Below are 19,458 nucleotides of genomic sequence, written 5' to 3'. Positions count from 1 at the left end.
CCCTCGGGACCCCGCCGGGGACATGGGCAACGGGATGTGCTCCCGAAAACAGAAGCGGATTTTCCAGACCCTCCTGCTCTTGACTGTGGTGTTTGGCTTCCTCTACGGGGCGATGCTCTACTACGAGCTGCAGGGCCAGCTAAGGAAGGCTGAGGCCACGGCGCTCAAGTACCAGCAGCATCAAGAGTCCCTGTCAGCTCAGTTACAAGGTACTTACCTCGGCAGGAACCTCTGCCGCCCCTTCCTAAGGCTTGCAGAATACCCTCCTCGTCCTCCTTTGGGGAAGTCTGGGCTCCAGCTGTCCAACCTCTCACAAAGTTTTGCTCCTTATGTGCTTCTACCCCTTCTCTCCCTCCAGCCTGTGGGCTTTTGGTATCTAACCGTGGGTAGGATCCTAGCCCTGCTGAAGTCGGTGTGAGTTTTTATCGTGGACTCCGAGAGAGCTCTAATTCCCCCTCACTCCCACATATTTTATAGAGTGACTCTTATTCCCAAAGGACTGCCCATCGCTTTGCAATTCCTGGTATAAATGAAAAAGGCAGGCATACTGCTTGCCGCTCATCTAACAGTACATCCACTTCTGGGACTTTTGTGTGCTTCTGTGTTGTCTTAGCAGCATTAATTTTATGCTGCTGAGAGAACATTCAGCTGCAAAAATGCAGTTCCTGGGCAGCATAATACCTAAATAGGTCCAGGAGGGAGAGGAGTATTCTAATAAAGCATTTTTTTAAAGGGTAATTTGAAAGTGAAGTTCAAATAAGTTATTTGGATAAGGCTGTTCTATTACTTTTGGAATAACTTTGAATTTCTTGGCTTAAAGCTGCCACATAAATACAGATCCTTGTGTGTCTTGGTTTAAGGATGCACCAAATGTGGGTGTCCTGTACTTGAAGATGAAAAGATGTCCAGACATCAGATGCAAAGCAGCAGATATATATGTGAAGCATCAGTGCTCTAGGAAGTGCAAGACCTCAGCACCTCTCTAATTGTCAAGTGCAAGATTATCAGGTCGGCATATACAAAGTCCAGAGCCAACTTTCAAAACTCTTTAGAGTTTTATTTCTCAAAACTGTATAAAACAAGAATAAGAGTGGTCTGCTCTAGCAGCTGTAGCAGTACTTAACTTCAGGGTGATCTTCAACCATACTTTTCACTGTGGAAGCATACGTAAAAGCATGCCTGGAAACATACAGTTTTTATGCAGAGAGCGCAGAATTGGGCTTATGCTGTTAGATTCTTGCAGTGATTTGTTACTTGAGTATGTTTAGCTACAATCTGAGATCATCATTACTTAGTTATTTCAATTTCAAGCCATCTCCAGGTAATGCCATGGAAAAATTTGACAGAAACCTTCATTTTAGTCGTGAAAAAGGTATAAATGTTTGGCTGGGAGATGGGTATGTGGCAGATGGCTAAAGGGCTACTTTTGCTAGTCTGTATATTTGCCAACAGTATTTGAAGAGGACACAGGAACATCTTGTTCTCAAGCTAAAATTCAACAAGTTAGCTTTTTCTGTTGCTCTGGCTATACCAAAGAGGAGCATGCAATATACTTTATCCTAACACAGAGGAGAGATTCTCTTGATCAGATATATTTCCATGAAAGTTTAAACTTTCCTGAAACATTATTTTGAGTAGCCATCATATATCCAAGCAAGTTTATGGAAGCAGCAGGCAACTAGTAGTTGATAAATGCGGTGACAGTGCTGCATTTTATATAAGTATTCTCTTGCTTGTTTCAGTGTATCAATGAGAAATGTAAAATAATGGACCAGAATCTGAAAACATTAATACATTTGATTATCAGTGCAATAAATCCACATGGTTCTGGGGCCCATGGCAATGTGTCAAGCCTATTAAGCAGGAGATCTTATCTATGCCTAGTATGGTAGCAGTAAACCTTGTTTAAAAAAAAAAATATTACTAGCAGTTAAGTCACAGAATACAAGGAAAATCATAATGTAACAATAAAATCGGTTCTTTAAAATTTTCCTGTATTATTGCAATAGCTAATGTACCCAAAAGAGGGTGAGGCTGAGAGCCCAGGGACATACTAAACGCAGCAGGAAGCATTAGATGCCTAATCTCCCACTAAGGTAAATGGACCTGTATGCCTGAGGACTTGGGCCTAGTGAGCTAGAAATAAACTTTTCTTCCCTGTCTTTCCCTGTACATTTAATGACTCTTTCTGGGATGGCCTGCCCTTATAATCACTTGGATTTTTACAGTAGCAGTTTATTAGTGAGGAGAACATACAGAATTCAGAACCTGTGCCTATGCCCAACTTACCTGGACATACACAAGCACCATGCTAACCGGTGATAGACAACACCAAAACCATTTCTGAACTTTTCCTATTTAACTCTTTGATATGGAACAATAGGAAGGAATTTTCTTTAAACAGAGACTTTGAAACAACATAAAATGCTGACAGAAAATCCTGTGTTTGCAGGTGCAGTATCTGACTGCACTTTGAACTTTTGATTTTAAATGGCCTGGATTTTACATCAACAATGTTTCTGTGGCCAAACAAAAAAACCTCTAAGAATATCTAGGCTACATCTCTTTGCTGTCCGTAACAACATGAGAGATTATTCTTTGAGTTTATTCTTTTATAAGAACAACAAAATGTATCACTACTAAAGCAGTGCAACTTATCTTTTCCATGCAGCGTAATCAGTTTCTCTGTAGATACTGGTCTAGAGATAACTTTAGGGCCTGAAGTATGATGGGAGCACTCTGAAATCTTTGAAACAGGAACCGGTTAAAGGGCAAGGTCACTGACATAGCATTGCCAGGAGGAAAAGAGGGTGCTGTATCAACAGTGGTTGATTTCTTAGAGTTTACGGCTCTCTTCTGGGTGATTAAATAAGACTTAAAGCTCATTACAAGCTGAGGAGAGAACCGAACCTTGGACTTCTACTTCCTGAACAAACATTTAATCAGTAGGCTTTTATTGTTTTAAATTTAAAAAAAAAAAAAAAAAAGGCAACTTCTTAAAGTTGTCTTTTTGAGGATCCTGAGGCTGTATTGTGCTGGGCTGGCTGTGCTCCTGGAAGGCTGACTGGATTGAAATGCTTGGATGACAGTGAAATATTGCCTGTTTTCTCAATTTTGGTTGGGTTTTGTTGTGATTACTGGTGCCTATAAAGACAGTTGCTTTCCTGATTGTACGCAGAGGAACGCTGTTAGGGCTTCTGGGTGAAACTTGAGTCAGTTTATGAAATGCTTAAGGAAACGTAACTCCTAAGTTTATGTATAAGGTCACAGTTTTGGACCTGGATGCCTTTGGTTTGCCCAGAATCTTAAGAAGGATCCTCATGTGTAGCTCAGAGTGTAGCCTCCCTTCACTTCCTCTGTCCCCTCTACTATTTTTCTATCTCTGCACGGTTTTTTAGATTTTCCATCTATGTAGGTAATAAGAACCTTCTTTTTGGTACTTGCCAGTTCTTCATGCCTGAATGAGCAGTGCTTTCTGTTTTTGTTTGAAAAGCCAGTTCTCTTAGATTTTTATCTTTTTCATTGCCTTGTTTTGCTCAAACGCAGCGTGTGAACCAGGCTAGATCTTCTATACACATGGGAAAACAGCACTCTCATCTACCAAGGCAGAATGTACAGATCACTGAAAAATGGTGCAGGAAGAGGTCTCAAAATTGTTTAGCCCATGCACCTGATCTGAAGAGGGCTGCATACAACTGTTGTTGTAGGGAGTTGTGCTTTTTCTGGTGTTCGCAGCTTCAGGTACTCAGCTGAGAAGTATTTGTGCCTCTTGAAATAAGACCAGGGTGCGATTGGAAGGATGGCAGACTTGGGGAACACGATAAGAATAACTGGTTTGGAGAGGCTGGGATCTTAAGCTCACCCCCTTTAGACAGCTCACATTGTAGAAGATTTTGTATTTGAAAGCTAAACTCACAAAAATGAATGTCAAACTTTGGCATTTTTCTCTCTTTAACAAAGTTCTGATGGGCATGGAGAAAGTAGCGCTGCTTTTGTAACCCACAAAGGGAATACCGGAGGCAAAATTTAGAGATGACACAAAATTGCTTGGCTGCTAAGAAAACCTAAAGTCATTGTTATCTATAAGGTCTTTCATAGAGAAGCTGATCTTCCCAGTAAGCTGATTATTTTCGAATCTCATTCTCTGAGTATTATATGTTCGAAACATGAAGATAATCTTGTTTTTATCATTTTAAGAAATACTAAATAAGACTTGACACTCTCTGCCTCCCACAAAGATGTGTCAAGCTAAGTCTTAAACTATTGGCCATATAGGAACAGACTTCAGTTGCTAGAAGAGAAACGCATTGACAGCTATAGATGAACCTGATCGTATCTTTGACTGCTTCCAGATTGAATGTATCTACAAATGTCTCTTTAGCCCTTACAGCTTCTGTCTTCTCATCCTCTGGGTATTAAGTAACCCCTTGTGTACTATTTTAATCTGTTTAATCTGTTTTAATCCCTAGTCCTAATAACAGCCTACATTTATTGCCTTTTACTACCTTAATTTTCTGCTCTTTCTCTTAGAGTCTTAACGTATCTGATGGCTTCAGGCAATCTCTGTGCAGTCTGAGACAATACTGTAATCTTGGGAGCCAACCCAGCAGGGACTCTGAACTTCAGAGTCTGCCCTACTGTAGACAAGGTGTGGATTTCCTCAAAGCTATGTGATCCAGCGCTAGAAAGCACCAGCTGAAAAGCAAATGTAGAATTCCTCTGTGCCTGTTGTGCCATTTGTCCTAAACCGAGGCCCCTCCTTGGAAGTGACCTGCTAGAAGTTGATCAGATCTATAGCAGCTCATGTATAGAGACTTGCATAACGCATTACAATGCTAGATCATAGTTCTGTGTAACTTTAGTGGTTAATATTTATTATGTCTGCATGCTAACTATGTAGGTGCCAAAGCTGTTCTTATTGAAGTACATACAGATGTGGATGTACTTCACTATCTCACCCCTCTTTTATAGTACTCTATTTAAACTTGTACCTTAAGTTGACAGAGCTAAGAAGAACTAACAGTACTTTTGATGGCTTATTTTTCACATGCATCATACGAGTAGAGCTACATCTACGCAGCTCCTATATGGTTTGGTTGTTCTCCATAACAACAGCAGCCTGAATTCCTGTCATTCCTATTAGTTTCAGATTACAGTAACACTGCAGTGCTTATTTTGATTGTGCTTTGTTGCTATCTGAGATGTGAAAGATCTGTGGTAGCACTGTAACAGTAGAGGTTAGTTCTCTGTGTACTATTGGCACGTGGGTGTACTTCAACACCAAGTACAGTACTGCATGAAATGGCAAATATGGCGTTCCTAATTCTGCTACCTGGCTTCCTGAAATGGTGTGCTTTGGTTTGTAACCTCATCTAAGAATCTGTCTTTCGTACTTCCATTCACATTTTCCACTGGGTATTTAATGTTCTAAATATTTAAAACCACATTAAATGTTTGAAATTATTAGTGCAAAATTTTAGTATGGAAGGTCTATATGCTGTAAGTGTATATCCATATATGCATTTGTATGTACATATATGTATGTAAAAATGTATATTTAGACAGATATATGTCTGTTTTGCAGCTCAACCTGAAGATTTTGGGTTATCTGGAATTATCAAGATTTCTTCATAATCCGAGTACAGAAAAGGTGCTTTGTTCGGTTCAGTTAACTCAGGGAGCTGGTTTGTTGCTTCTAGGTCCATAGTGAGTAAGAGTCCCAGCAACTGAGTTCTATGTCTGGAAAGATAAATTGAGCAAATGCCCATTTTTTTTTTTTTTATTCCTGTAATCTGTGCCCGAATGCCCTTAAATCACTTTCCTTGTGGACATAATACTTCCAGGATAAATTTCTTCCAGTGCTGCAATGTTACATCTGCACCCAGGTTGGAATCTGGGCTGAAGATCACAGAGCATGTAATCTGAAGGAATGCTAAGCAGTGTGAGATAATAAGGTGGTTTTGTTCCCTGGGTGGTGGTGTTTCTCCCCACCCTCCCAGTTTAATATTGGGCCTGGTAGCTAACAGACTGATGCAAGATAGAGCCAATATCCTGAAACTATTTGTTACTGATGATGATTTAAGCCTTTTAAAGCTTGTGAGTGATTGATCTATCAGGGTTTATGAACACTTCAGAGCTGAGAGAGAAGGAGGGATGCAAGATGGGTGGATGCTTTGGCGAGTTTGCATTCTGGCTTCTTCAACAGTCGTCTTCTGTCACATATTCCTAGCAGGCAAAGGTTTGACAGCAGCTTCTGCATCACCTAAAACATAATCAGCTTTCTTGGAGGGCGACCAGCAGAGAAGCAGAGGGTAAAACAGCCACAGTCATGATCTGACAATCGTAGCTGCAAACTGAGCCAGAAATCCTGTAGTCAACAGCATAGTTTAAGCGATATCTGGCTGTGCTAAGCACACAATATGGGAAGAGTTTCAGGGTGGTTGAGACTTTGCAATTGTACTGACAAAACTTTAAAGCTAATATCTGAGAGTTAGGTACTCCTGGAGTGGTTCAGTTAAGATTGTTGCTGTTAAAACCGAAGCCTAAAACAACAGAGTGGAGTTACTTCCTTACTTCCTACATGAGCAAAACTGATTAAATTCTCAAGCCTTAAATGTGATGTTCCAAACACATTGTCTCATTGGGCTGGTTGTTTTTGCTGGGCAGGATACAGGCTGACAAGCCTGTGTATCTGGGTGGGACAACCTTATGAGTAAGGTTTCCGCCCACAGTGAAATTTGAGTACGCATTATAGCATCTCTTATATAGTGGTGGGGATATTGCCAGCAATTTGTGGCTAATACAGTTCACTTCGCTCATTTTGGAATAGGATCCTTACATACAAAAAGTAATTACATCTGTCCTGCTAAAAGTCAGGTGCTGTTTTGAGGTTTAATGGTAATGAAAGCTAAATAATTCATATTACTGAAAAAATGAACTATACAGAAGAACTAATTAAGGCAGAATCTTTTGTTGGGTGATTTTTCTTGGGATTTTAGGATTCAGGGGCATGAATTTCTAGTCATGTTGGAGCCTGAGGTAAGCACTTAAGGAATTCAGCCTGTTTGGATGCTGTTCCTTGTTTAAAGCGGGGTCTTCCAAGCTGGACGCAATTCTGATCTTTTTCTGGTGATCTAGCATAAACCAAACTTCCTGAGATTTTCTACTATGTATTTTTAATTAAGAAATAAAAGAAACTGCAATTAGTCTACCTCTTCCTTTACATTCCCACCCCGCCCCCCCCCCTTTTTTAGCCTAGTATCTTATTTTCCCGAGGTGACTCAGATCCCTGAGTTTGGCAGTCATTTCCAGGGCTTAATTTCAGAAATGTTGAGAGAAGTATGGCCTGCTTGTGTTCCTGGAGGGCGTAGTAAGCAGTCTTATTCCTATCCATGCCATCACACTGAACAATGCCATTTTCAGTGTTTCAGTTAATCTGTCATACTTGAATGCATATTTTGGGGTTTGACAGTGATCTTCTGTTACAAAAAAAAAAAATTATGAACGCTAACTCAAACTATTGATTTCTGTATGCTGTTTTTCAAAACTTACAACTGGAGCTGACTCCAAGTCCCCTGTGTTAGAGCTGTCAAGAACTAATTTAAGGAAGAGGTTTAGCAGTTTTGTAAGGTGATAACCATAGCTATTACATCAGGTTTTGCCATATTCCATTATGATAAAAATGCAAATGTATGTTTCAGTTAGGAGAGACTGTTAAAACATGATGTGTGTGTATATATAGATTATGTTGTTTTTCTTCAATGTGCTAGTCTCTGAATATATATATTTGTATAGATCCTAACACCATGTAGATAGAATCACTAGACTTCTGCATAAAATTGAAAAAAGTCTAAAACAATTTTTGAGAGAAAGAACAGGTCCTTGTTTCCTGGAGCTGAGAGTTGAGCAGACCCAGACATTCAGAGATGATGTGAGACGGAAACTGTTGTCTGGTATGTCATGACAAAAATGGCAGAATAATGGAGAGAAGAAAATCATGAAAAGGGAATGGAATTTTTTGAGAAGTAAATCTGCTAACCTTAAGAATTTAAGTCTAAAATCACTAAACAGGTTTTCTTTGAACTATTTGCATTTATCATCATTTAAAAAAAAAAATCTTTAGCATAGATGGGTGTATAGAAAACTGCATATGCAAGATGAGATGCTAATCTGACCCAGCATGTCATAACTGTGGGTGGCACCAAAGGTTGGAAGAAATCTTTTGTGGAGTGCGTAGGAAATCTTTTCTGGGATGGAAAATGTGATCTCTTTCCTAATAAAAGTCATGCCTGAAGCCTAGCTGTTAGGGATTAAATATTTAATTGCATTTAATACCCCTTCTCAAAATTTTATTTTTAGCAGCAGCTATTACAGTTTACTGCTTCAACATGGTAAATACCTCCCTATATCCCAACCTATCGTTACGTTTTACTTGCAATTTGTTTTTAAATCTGTTGTTTCCTAGAGGTGTTATTGACTTCTAAGAAAGGGAGTACGTGAGGCAGGGTGGAGTAAAAGGATTCTATTAAATGTAGATGTTTACTCATTTAGAAATTAATTTTCATGTCATACTTTTAATTGAATAGAGGCCACAACTATTTCTTAGAAATATAAGCATGTGTTTCTGGGGCGAACTGCATTAGTGTGCCAAATTCCCCAGCATTCCCCCATTTCCAGAACTTCAGTCAAAGATCTGCAACACTTCTCCACATTGTGCTCCAGATTTCCTCTTTTCTTTTTGAGGATGCAAAACTGAAGGTTTGGTAACTATGTGAATTTTCTGATATGCTTACCTGAACTCTCCACACATTTGAGAGCTTTTTGAAGTTCTCTCATGATTAGTTCTGACACCTTGTCTAATCTGTTACCAAGCTCTGCAATGTTAGTGTGTGGAAACCCTTTAATAGAAGGCAAGCTTCATAGAGAGCATCAATGATAATTTTTGTCCTGGGCAAGACAGCAGGGACTGAGTTGGAGTTTATAGAGCCAAAAGCAGGATTCTCACAACTTAAGGAGTCAGCTGTGAGCTTTAATGGATTCCCAACAGTCAGTCTCACGTCAACTAGCAGGATACAGGTAATTCCCAAGCTATTCTTTGGTTTTTCAGATATATTCCAACTTACCCAGAAAAGATTCCAGTGTTCCAAGATTGAAAATGTTATATAAAAATGCATGTAGTCAGTTCTCTCTTATCTTTGGGTAGGTCTTACCTGGTTTACAGCTAAACTGTGACCTAAGCGCAGGCACTTGATCAGTCTCCATCTCCAGCTCGGTGTGGAGCTGTTTTAGTAGCAGTGGGATATCTCATTCATGTAGAACCACAGCATTGCGAGCATGATGCAGTGGGATGTCGCTCTGGTGTACAGCTAGCTGCCTGCACTCAAGCTAGTCAGACCCAAATCTCCATAATTTGCTCCAGTCCCATTCTCCAATTCTAGTTTCTGACTGGAGTACTGACTGAGTTAGAGGAACAGGTTTATTTTAATTGATAGGTTATTTTTGGTGCAGGATCTTTTGAAAGTAGTACATGTTACTACTTTCTCCTTGTGCAATTGAAATCAGTGGTAGGTCTATGACAAACACTACAAACCCCGTGAATATGAAGATCCGGATATTAAATACTTAATACTCTTAAAATTATTAATACTCTGAGCAACATAAATGACTAGAGAATTAAGTGAAAGCCATGGTTATTTTTAAGCACAGCTGCCAAAGAATGGTTTAGTTTGCCAGGAGGAATTCTGCTCTTTTGCAGTGACTGGCTGTAATTTCACAAAGCTATTACTTGATTGTTCTTCACGTGAGTAAATTGAAAAGCGCAGGAGTTTATTTTAAAGTAAATGCAATTGTGACACTGCACACAGTGCCAGTTGTGGTTTTCAGTGAACAAAATGAGAGCAGTCCATCCCTGCCTGTATGCAAAATTGTTCCATAATTAAGCCAGAAAAATGCTTGTTTTTCACACACAGTTTCACATTATCTTGGCTTCTATTTCTGTCCTTTTTGTATAAATTCAAAACAGAAAACTTCAAGGGCATAAAATATGAAAGAGCTTCAATATTTCGTTCGATATATTGTAAATATATGGTTTCTGTAATGTTGTTTTATGGCACTATACTTAAAACACAATTTTCCTAGTCTTTATTGTGGGGATACTTCCATTGTTTCTTAGATGTTTGCAATGTCACTGGAATATCTGTTTATTGCTAAACTCGCAATTGAGAATCTTTGAAATAGGTGGAGTGTATACTGTGACCAGTATGGGTTGTACTGCGGTGGGGAATCCTGATACTTGTCCAGGAGCTACCCACAGTTTGATAATCTGTTTCTGATAAGATTATCAGTAGTGAAATAGTGGATCTCCTTGTTTGAAGCCAGATTCACTGACTTAATCATATACAGAGCTGGAAGCTTGGGGAGCAGGTCTTGCTATATTAATAACATGTTCTCCCAGCATGAGATGTTAGCATCAGATGAGTCAAGAAATCTCTTCTGAGATAAAAACTTTTATTATTGTCATTGGACTAGAAAATCTATCCTACATCCCGTATTGAAGGGATTTTTCCTTGGCTCATGGAAATGCTTTACTCTCAGCAGAAAAGCTGTTCGCATGGGTTCACATTTTAAATGGTTCTATCTGCAGTGACAAGAATTGGAAATTAACTGTATTTTTATAATGAGTCTATGTTCTACAGACCTTCGTAGTGTTACTAGAAAAGTGCCAGGGTGGCTTACCACACACTGCTGTTTCAGTTCAACTCTGCCACAGTCTGAGAGAAAATAACATTGAATGATGCCAAGACTAGTGAAATCTGCTGGTTTTAAATGAAAGGTATTACTGTAAGCTCAGAGAAAGATTGCAGAATTGCATGAGAAACAATGACAATGAAATTAATAAGATTTCTTGCATCATGCATATTTAAATCCCAATGTAATCTTTATTTTCCAGTATGTAAGATAGTGGGAACTGGGCTATTTTACAGTCTTGAATCATGCTTCTGACAGACCAAAATACCAAAGTAACACAGTTGCAAAATTGCTGATAATGTAAAATAGGAAATACTTTCTTTTAAATATACAGTAATGGCTTATTTTGCTTAATAATAGTTTTATTGCTTAGAGGTGGAAAGTAAAAATAAGAGAAAAAACCATGACTGTTAAATAAGCTTGCTTTCATCAGATTGCTTGACTCCCGTGTTGCAATTAACGTTCAGCAACGGTCAAAGTGGTGTAATCTTCTGAGAACCTATAGAGCATTGCACTCCCCCACTTCTCCACTTTCCTTTCTGCATGAGAAAAATCTTAAATCAAGGACTTGATTTAATTGGGATCAATTCAAGAACTGTTAAATATTTCCTTGTTGAAGGCAAAAGGTGGTTTAACTAGCTGTGATGTTACCGGTTCTGTTTCTGGGCTTTGCTCTTTGGGGCTGGATCACCTCTCTGTGGATTCATGTTGTTCTTTGTTCGTTCATGTAGGTTACGTTATATAGGTAACTTAAAGAATTAAACTGGTACCTGCAGTTATTCCAGCTTTGCAATAGTGCGTATTAGTCATTAGATGACAATGTTTTTCCCCTTTTTTGTACCGTTCTATTAAATATAACATAGAAACAAAGTTCAATTATTTGTGGAAAGATCAGTACAAAATTAAGAACTTACCCTATGAAAAAATTATTTGTGAAGTGCCATGTTGGTGCATCACACAAGTAGGAATTTGCCAGATTCCTTATATAGGTTCCACCGTGCTGGCTGGGAAACCTATAATAGAAAACATGTTTTTCAGTGTATTTATTTCTTTGAGATTTTTGCTCAGACATCTTAGATCCAGGCTGGTAGTGAAGAAGGAGAAATCGCCTGCTGTAGTAGCAAGAGCCTTGTAGTTTGGACTCTTGCCTAGGAAGTTCCTGACTGATGGGAATAATTTACGTTTATGGGAGATATGTACTTACAAAATCTGACCTGCAACCTACTCCCCAAAAGAGCAAGTGAGAAAATATGGAAGCTATGCTTTCTTAATAATTATTTTCTTAATCAAAGTCTTCCTTACGTTGCACATTATGGACTTTTATGAGAGAAAAACATTGCTGAACCAACCAGTAAATGAACTAGAAGGGGAGAGGTGTATGAGGAAGATTTTCTTAGCCCTTTTTGGCCATCTGAAGGGCTATTTTAGACATTGCCAGCTTTGTTCCAGTATTTCAAAGGTTTGTACACAGAAGGTAGCAGTGAGGATGCACTACCTGGGGAGGGGTGTAGAGACATTGCTTGAAAGTGCAGGGTGAAGACAGGAAAGCCAAAGCTCAGGAGAGATGCAGTTAGCTGTGAAAGGTACAGAGCACCACGGTCCCTAAAACCCAGACTATTGCATTCTCTTTCTCCTTTCTTCCTGCCCTTATTATGGGTTTGTTGTGCAGGGTTTCCCCCCCACATTTGTTAAAACACAAGGAGGAGCTGAGGAAGGTACACTTGCAGACAAAGAAGTGAAATGGAAAATATTACCTCTGAATCTGTTTGTGGTTTAGTCTATTTGCTAAAAAGCCTGTTTCTACCCCTGACTGCATGGGAGGGGAAACCCATTATGGATTTTCATTTCTCTCCTGATTTGCTGTGCTACAACCACTGTTCCTTTTGCAATGTAATTTGGCATTCACAGTCTTCGGTGCTTAGACAAAACCATTACTGTAGTGCTGCCATTTTTTTTTTCCCTTCGCTGGAAGCTTACTTGCTGGTGACTGTGAATATTCATTACATGCTTGTTTTGTTGCAGAGGATGTTGATACATTAGTTCATCTTGACTGATGCCCTTGACTTTAGAAGATAAACAGCAAAGTAGAGATAGGTGACAAGGATTGATTAGCAATCCAGCTTCTAAGCCAAAACATAAACACTTGTAGATAAGCCAGTAGCTAAAGAGCCTGCAGAATGCACCTTGGTGGAATTAAGAACACGTTTTAAGGTGCAAGAGGAGTTTTCTGTGGCTGTCAAGATACAAATCTTTATTTGATGCTTCCTATCGAAGGCTTATGTTCACCAATGGTTTACTTCTCAGAAAATTAGTTTCCTAGTTTTGAAGGAAAAATCACACATTCCATTAATACAAATTAATAACTCTTTAAAAGAGTGCAAATTATAATTTTGACAGTGAAAAGTACTTGTGTTTAAACTGAGCTTGAGCAAATATAATTGTACATTTGCAGGAGTTATTAATTAATATCTTTCCTTTGCTGCAAACTTGGTAGGCCATTTCAGATAATGATCCTTCAGTCTAGTGAGTAGTGAGGAAAGGGTAAATAGGGACTGATGTGCCCCATCACTTGTGAGGGACATCCGAAACTAGATGTTCAAAACACAGGCCTGAATGAAATCTTGCTTTACCGGCAGCTAAGTGGGGGGGCTCTGCCACAGCCATTTCAGATAATGATCCTTCAGTCTAGTGAGTAGTGAGGAAAGGGTAAATAGGGACTGATGTGCCCCATCACTTGTGAGGGACATCCGAAACTAGATGTTCAAAACACAGGCCTGAATGAAATCTTGCTTTACCGGCAGCTAAGTGGTGGGACTCTCTGCCAGAGGATATTGGATGTCGTAAATAAACATGGATACAACAAACAATTAGACAAATTCATAAACGTAAAATCCATTTTGGAATGGTGTATGCAAAGGACCTGCGGGCGCCTTGGACAGCCTGTGGGAGTCATAAATTGCTGGGAGACAGTGCCAAGGAAATACTGTAAACTCATTGTGTGTATTCTGTGTTAGGCATCTGCTCTTGTCAGGTCCTGAGAGATGGCATGGTCGGTCTGTTGGACCACTGATATGGCCAAGAGTGGTTGTCATACCATAAAAAAAATCTAGAAATAAGGTTGTTTCTGCCTTCTGTGATCAAACCTGGAGCAGTCTGTTCCATGCCATGCCACCCAGCATTCCAGGTCACTGCCAGTCGTTACTGCTGCTCTCTTAAAAACTGTACAAACCATCATTGCCACCAGAAGAAATTGTTACATGCCCTGTCCTCAACTGCTAGGTCCTGCTGTCCCATCACCCATAGCAGTGGGAGTGAAGGACAGTACGAGAACAAGCAGCAGAACTGCCTCTTCTGGTAGCAGTGTCAGGTTAAAGGGCCTATAGAGTTTGGCAAAGATGTCAGAGCATCTTTCCAAAAAAACACATGCATTTGTTTTGTCAGTGACCCTGCTGGAGGGGACCGTGATAACACCGCATGACTACTGTTACCTGGTCTGTTGAGGGTGTTGCAGGTTGTACTATGAGTGGTGCCCCTAAAACCTCAGCTTGTTGGTTTTTGGCTGAAGTGCTGTACGTAGAACACGTCTTCATTCATCTCTAGACTATCGTATGGGTATTTTGACTCAATTAAAGAAAATGCATAAATGGATTTTAAAATCAGTGAAGATTAAAGTTTATTCTAAAACTGAAATTATTTCCTCACGAGCAGTCTCTGATACCCTAGCCTTACAGAGAAGCATCCAGTTTAGCTTTACACTTTAGCTATCCTAGCCCTTCAGATGATTTCTTTTGTTCTTTCTGCCTTATGTCCTTAACTGGGGGGTGAAAAAAAAAAACAACTCAAAACCCCCCCAATTCCTCCTCAGATTATATGGATATTGCGAGTACAGGGTGCTTTAGCATATGTATACTTGCTGTCAGCACATGCTTACTAAGAAATGCAGGACACCATACCTAAACATTTCATTCTGCTGTTTATGGGTCTTCAACAGTGCTGTGGTGTAAAAGCATACTGTTATCCAGGCTTTACAAAAAAGAAGGTCGCAGAAAACTGAGTTGTCCAAGTTTTTGGAAGAATTTAGGAATGGATCTCAGGTTCCCCATGTCTTAGCCTAAGCAGCCTGTCTAGTGTAGTACTGCACCTTTCTAAGCCGTCCTGCTCTTGTGCATCTCTCTTCCCTCGTGACAATTTGTTTGCTGCAAGGATTTGCTCTGGCAGTAAGGTTATCCTGTCTCATTTCCTTGTCTCTTTACAAACAAGGCAGAAGAGAATGAAATAATGGGAAAATGCGTACCTGCATACCTAAGAAGGAAAGAGGATTTGGTAGCTTTCATGTAGAATGTTAACACATTCTATGTTTATGCAATGGAAATAACCCAGAATTCAGGATCAATAAAGCATGCAAAAAAGAAAAAAGTTACTGTCCCAAATGATACAAGCAGTCCTTTATCCTATGACCTCATTCCACTTGTATTTTCCTGGTACATTCTGTGCCAATGCTCTCTGGATGTGCTGAGGGTGGGTGGTGTTTTTTGTGTTTATTACTTTTAAAATGAATTGTGTACAAAATTTCTCTTTTCAGTTGTATATGAGCACAGGTCAAGATTAGAAAAGTCATTACAAAAGGAAAGGCTTGAACATAAGAAAGCGAAAGAAGGTAAAAACATGCTTTTCACTTTGACATTTAAGATAACTTGATTATTTTAGAAAGTAACTTCAGATGTATTTTGTTCAATTTTAAACGAGTTACCAATGTATAACACGTGAGCAGGATCACCTTGGCAGGTCTGTGGTGGTCTTTTTAGTACATCTTTTTAGTTTATTTTTTTAATCTAATCTTTTGAAAAAGTAATCATCTTTTTAGTACTGTTTACAGATCACTGCAACATGGTATAGTATACACAGAGAATATGTGTATATCGATGTACATAAACCTAAGACGTATGTGGGGTACGGGCATGTGTAAATCCTGTTCCGGCATGCTGAAAATTTAAAAGTTGTACCAAAAACATGGAATCTTTTCCTGCATTCCATCAATGTGAAATTAGACTCTGAATCAGTATTTTTACACATGCTTAAGGGTAAACACGTGCTTACATACCTTTTTCTGATTAAAACTAAGTTCTAGGGGTGTGTGAGGGGGAAATGTTGGCACACATTGTATTTCTTACACATCTGCCCTCTATGAAGCTGCAGCAGAATGCAATCCTGTGAGTTTTCTCCGAGTCTTTTGTTGTTCTAAATTCACTACAATTTTCAGAGTAAAGCCTGTATTCTTCTTAAAACTGAGGACTCAGCTGCTGAATTAAAACAACTACTTTAGCAAAGATTAAGAAAGTGTAAGAAATTATTCTTACTGTGCAGTTCTTGATAGTTTTCTGGTGCCATCTAGTGTAGAGCTGTCCCATTGCTATGCAAAGGTGAGTCGGCATTTTCAAATCCTGAAAAGAAAATCAAGCAACAAAAGGGGAAATTTTTGTTTTATTTAAACTTAGTCTAGATTTTCACATTTCTTAAAGTACATATTTTTTATGCTAATACAAGAATACACGATTTATTAATGTCCTTTTCGTTTCGAATGATGCTACTGGGCCTCTACTGAGAGAGGTCATGTAACAGATTTAATTACCCACCTGTAGTCTTGAGCCTGTACCCCCTATATCTCACACTAAGATACGAAACTTTTTAATGAAAATATTTTGTCAAAATTTGAGCATTTTGTTAAATTCTCCATAGGTTTTTTTGAAGATCTTTTGGAAAATTGTAACTGCATAAGTATTCAGCTCTTAAGAGAATTTATGTACGCAACAGTTACGTTATTTAAGTACAGATTCTAATCTTCCTGGGGTTTTTTTAATCAGTATTTTCCCTTTTATGTTGTAGATTTTCTTGTTTATAAACTAGAAGCACAGGAAACGCTAAATAAAGGAAGGGTAAGTCGTCATTCCTAGTAAAAGTTTTTAATAGTTGATGCTATTTGAGTTGCAAGAAAAAGGAAATGCTTTGCAATTATAACTGTTCAAAGAGGTCTCACAAAATACTAATTGAAAGAACACTCACTTATTCAATTTCTACTCTGCATGCGTAAGTGCTCTGCAATTCCTAATTATCTGAGCTGTAATAGGGGATCCTAATATCTTTCCAGAAAATTAATTTAGAAAATATCCTCCTGTTTATATTATGGTAGTTCAAATGCAATGTTACCATTTTTAAGGGGAAGTGGGAATAATAAGACACTAGAAATTTTTGTAGCTTAGTCCACAGGGAAAAGGACAGTGACAACTTTCTAACACATGGTCTTTGAACTGGAAAGTATAAAAACATCAAGAAACTTTGTTTTATATACCGAGTGCCAGAAAGCAAGCTGTATCTGGCAAAGGAGCCAGAGACCTGTAGAGAACTCTTTATAAAAAGCGAGTAAATTAGGATTTTATGGCTACTTCATGTTGAAACTGGGGAGCAGTTTGTGAGTTGAGTAACCTAAGTTAAAATACATTGTTGCTGCAGTAAGTGCAAAGTATATATGCTTGCTATGTTCCAAAGCAAGTGGAGATATTAACTTGTTTCCTGGGGAGTTATGTCCCTTGGCTCGTGACTCCTAAATAACTGCATGTACAGAGGTTAGAGGAATGACAGTATTGTTCTGTTTAACACTAGTATTTTCGTTTTACAGCAAGACTCAAATAGCCGATACAGTGCACTGAGCGTACAACACCAGATGTTGAAGGTAGGTAACTGAGATATCCAGTTTCACAGGACACTGGCATTCTGCTATGTCAGGGAGATAGGGCCTCACTGGCTTCTGGTAATTCACTCCAGAATGTTAGTACATCGATGGTGCCTTCTGCTTACAACAGTACCATTAAAAGATGCTTTACTGCAGTTCTTCCTAGTCAGGCTTTCCAGTGGGTAATTTAATCTTCTCAAACGCAATTACTTGTATGGAACGCTGACTTATCAGACTTTACATAGTTTGGCATGTAAGGAATTCCTTAAACACATTCAGCAGCTCCCAATGGGACAGTGCAACTGCAGGGTGAGGTGACATAGCCCTAGAACAGGAGACTACTCATCACAGAGATCATTTTGTGTTTGGGAGGAGCTGCAATATGCATGCTTTGAATAATAAACTTCTTGTTATGAATGCTTCCTATTCATCTGGACTTATTTAACAAATTGCCAAAGACAATATTAGCCAGATATGCAGATACAGAACTGTTTAGTGTCCAACTTGGTGTTTGCAGAGTCAACATGAAGAACTAAAGAAACAGCATGCTGACCTTGAGGAAGATCACCGAAAACAAGGAGAAGAGTTTAGCAGAACGTTCAGTGATCACAAGGAGCGATACTTACAACTACAGCAGGAAAAAGAGCAGGAGATCTCTAAGCTGAAGGGTACATGCAGCCTGTATCTGGCTGCCCATATTAAAATGTGTATTTGTCATTGTGTTTTGTGTGATGTGAGACAGAAAGGCATTGTTTCTGTTCTCGCTAACAGGTCATTCATGCATCTTATGCCTCCTGATAAGTTACATTTTATTGATGATTCTCTGTGGCCTCTTTCTGAAATGTATTCATATGTGTGCTTCGTGTTTCTATCTAGATTAGAGAAATAGTAAGAAACGCAGCACTTAAAAGCCCGTCAGGTGTCAGTGGCTGGTTTATCCAGTCTTTCATTTTTAGTTCTAAAGTTTCTATAAACCTGGAAAAATCAATTTGCCTCTTTACTCTTTTTTGTAAATGAAAGGCAATCTAAGAATGTTTGCCACTTCTATCAGAGATTTAATTGTGCCTTTTTATGAAGTGACTTTATATACATTTTAGACCTCATTTTCTCTATATGTATCAGCTTCTCTGAAACATGTTGCACCTTGTATACTTGGATGATGAAGTATTCATTTTTTACTCTTGGCATCCAGTTTCCTATTAAGGACATTCTTTGCAATTTGCGGACCTCTTCAATCCTAATTACACAATTGCATAGAACAAAAGGATGGGGCTCTCCCCATCAAGGGCCTTCAGCCACTTTCTGCCATGTGTCACTAACACATGAGTTAGTTTTGGAGCTGTCTGCAGTTTTGTCTGCCTACTATTTTGCAGGCAGAGGCTGTGTTTATTAGTTCTGCCTTGGCACCACACCAGTGAAGTCATGCAGCTAGCTCTTGGACTGAGCTGGATTGCAGCCTGGCAGCTTGGAGTGTGGGAAGAGCTTGCCTGTGTCTGCTTGCAATATTCCACATCAACATAATGTAAGAAGTGGGAAGAGAAGCCCCTTTCCCTGGTCCCAGAACATAAAGCTTTTTAAGTATGCTGGCCATCTGGGCACCTCTTCCAAAAGAATAGCTTAGTCCTATGAAATAAAATTCTTACCCACCAGATGTGATGTGGGGGAAGAAAGAGGAGGGTGGCTTCCTCTCTGCATTTTAAAGATTCAGATTACCATAATGAATTTTACCGTCTGCAGTCCCCAGCATGAACAGTGATGCATAATTCCAGTTGCAGACTGGGTGCGCTAATATAAAATTTAACCAAATTTTACAATTTTCTGCTTGAAAATGTAAGGCTTTTTATAGGGCTGGGGAGACATGTAACATAAAGAAGCCATACAATTACTCCAATCCATTTTTACTATAGCAATTGTGTGGGATTTGATGTAGTTTGTGCTTAATCTAGTATTATAAATCTGACCAGGTTTAAATTCTGTGTGTCATT

At 39.0% G+C, this 19,458-nt stretch overlaps 1 protein-coding gene across 1 annotated transcript in view; it reads left to right on the top strand.

Moving 5' to 3' along the window:
* Window positions 1-9: 9 nt before the first annotated feature.
* The window catches only part of GOLIM4 (golgi integral membrane protein 4), a 34,699-nt gene continuing 15,250 nt past the window's right edge, over window positions 10-19,458 (top strand). Inside the window, exons 1-5 of the mRNA XM_009280540.2 lie at window positions 10-209; window positions 15,329-15,403; window positions 16,630-16,679; window positions 17,420-17,473; window positions 17,991-18,141. Coding sequence (XP_009278815.1) covers window positions 23-209; window positions 15,329-15,403; window positions 16,630-16,679; window positions 17,420-17,473; window positions 17,991-18,141 — 517 coding nt within the window. The 5' untranslated portion in view covers window positions 10-22. The remainder of the gene's footprint in view (window positions 210-15,328; window positions 15,404-16,629; window positions 16,680-17,419; window positions 17,474-17,990; window positions 18,142-19,458) is intronic.

This window comes from Aptenodytes forsteri, unplaced genomic scaffold (assembly GCF_000699145.1).
Source record: "Aptenodytes forsteri isolate BGI_AS27 unplaced genomic scaffold, ASM69914v1 Scaffold179, whole genome shotgun sequence".
Taxonomy (NCBI): Eukaryota; Metazoa; Chordata; class Aves; order Sphenisciformes; family Spheniscidae; genus Aptenodytes; species Aptenodytes forsteri.
The sequence above is the reverse complement of the archived record's forward strand: the minus strand, read 5'-3'. Positions and strand labels throughout refer to the sequence as shown.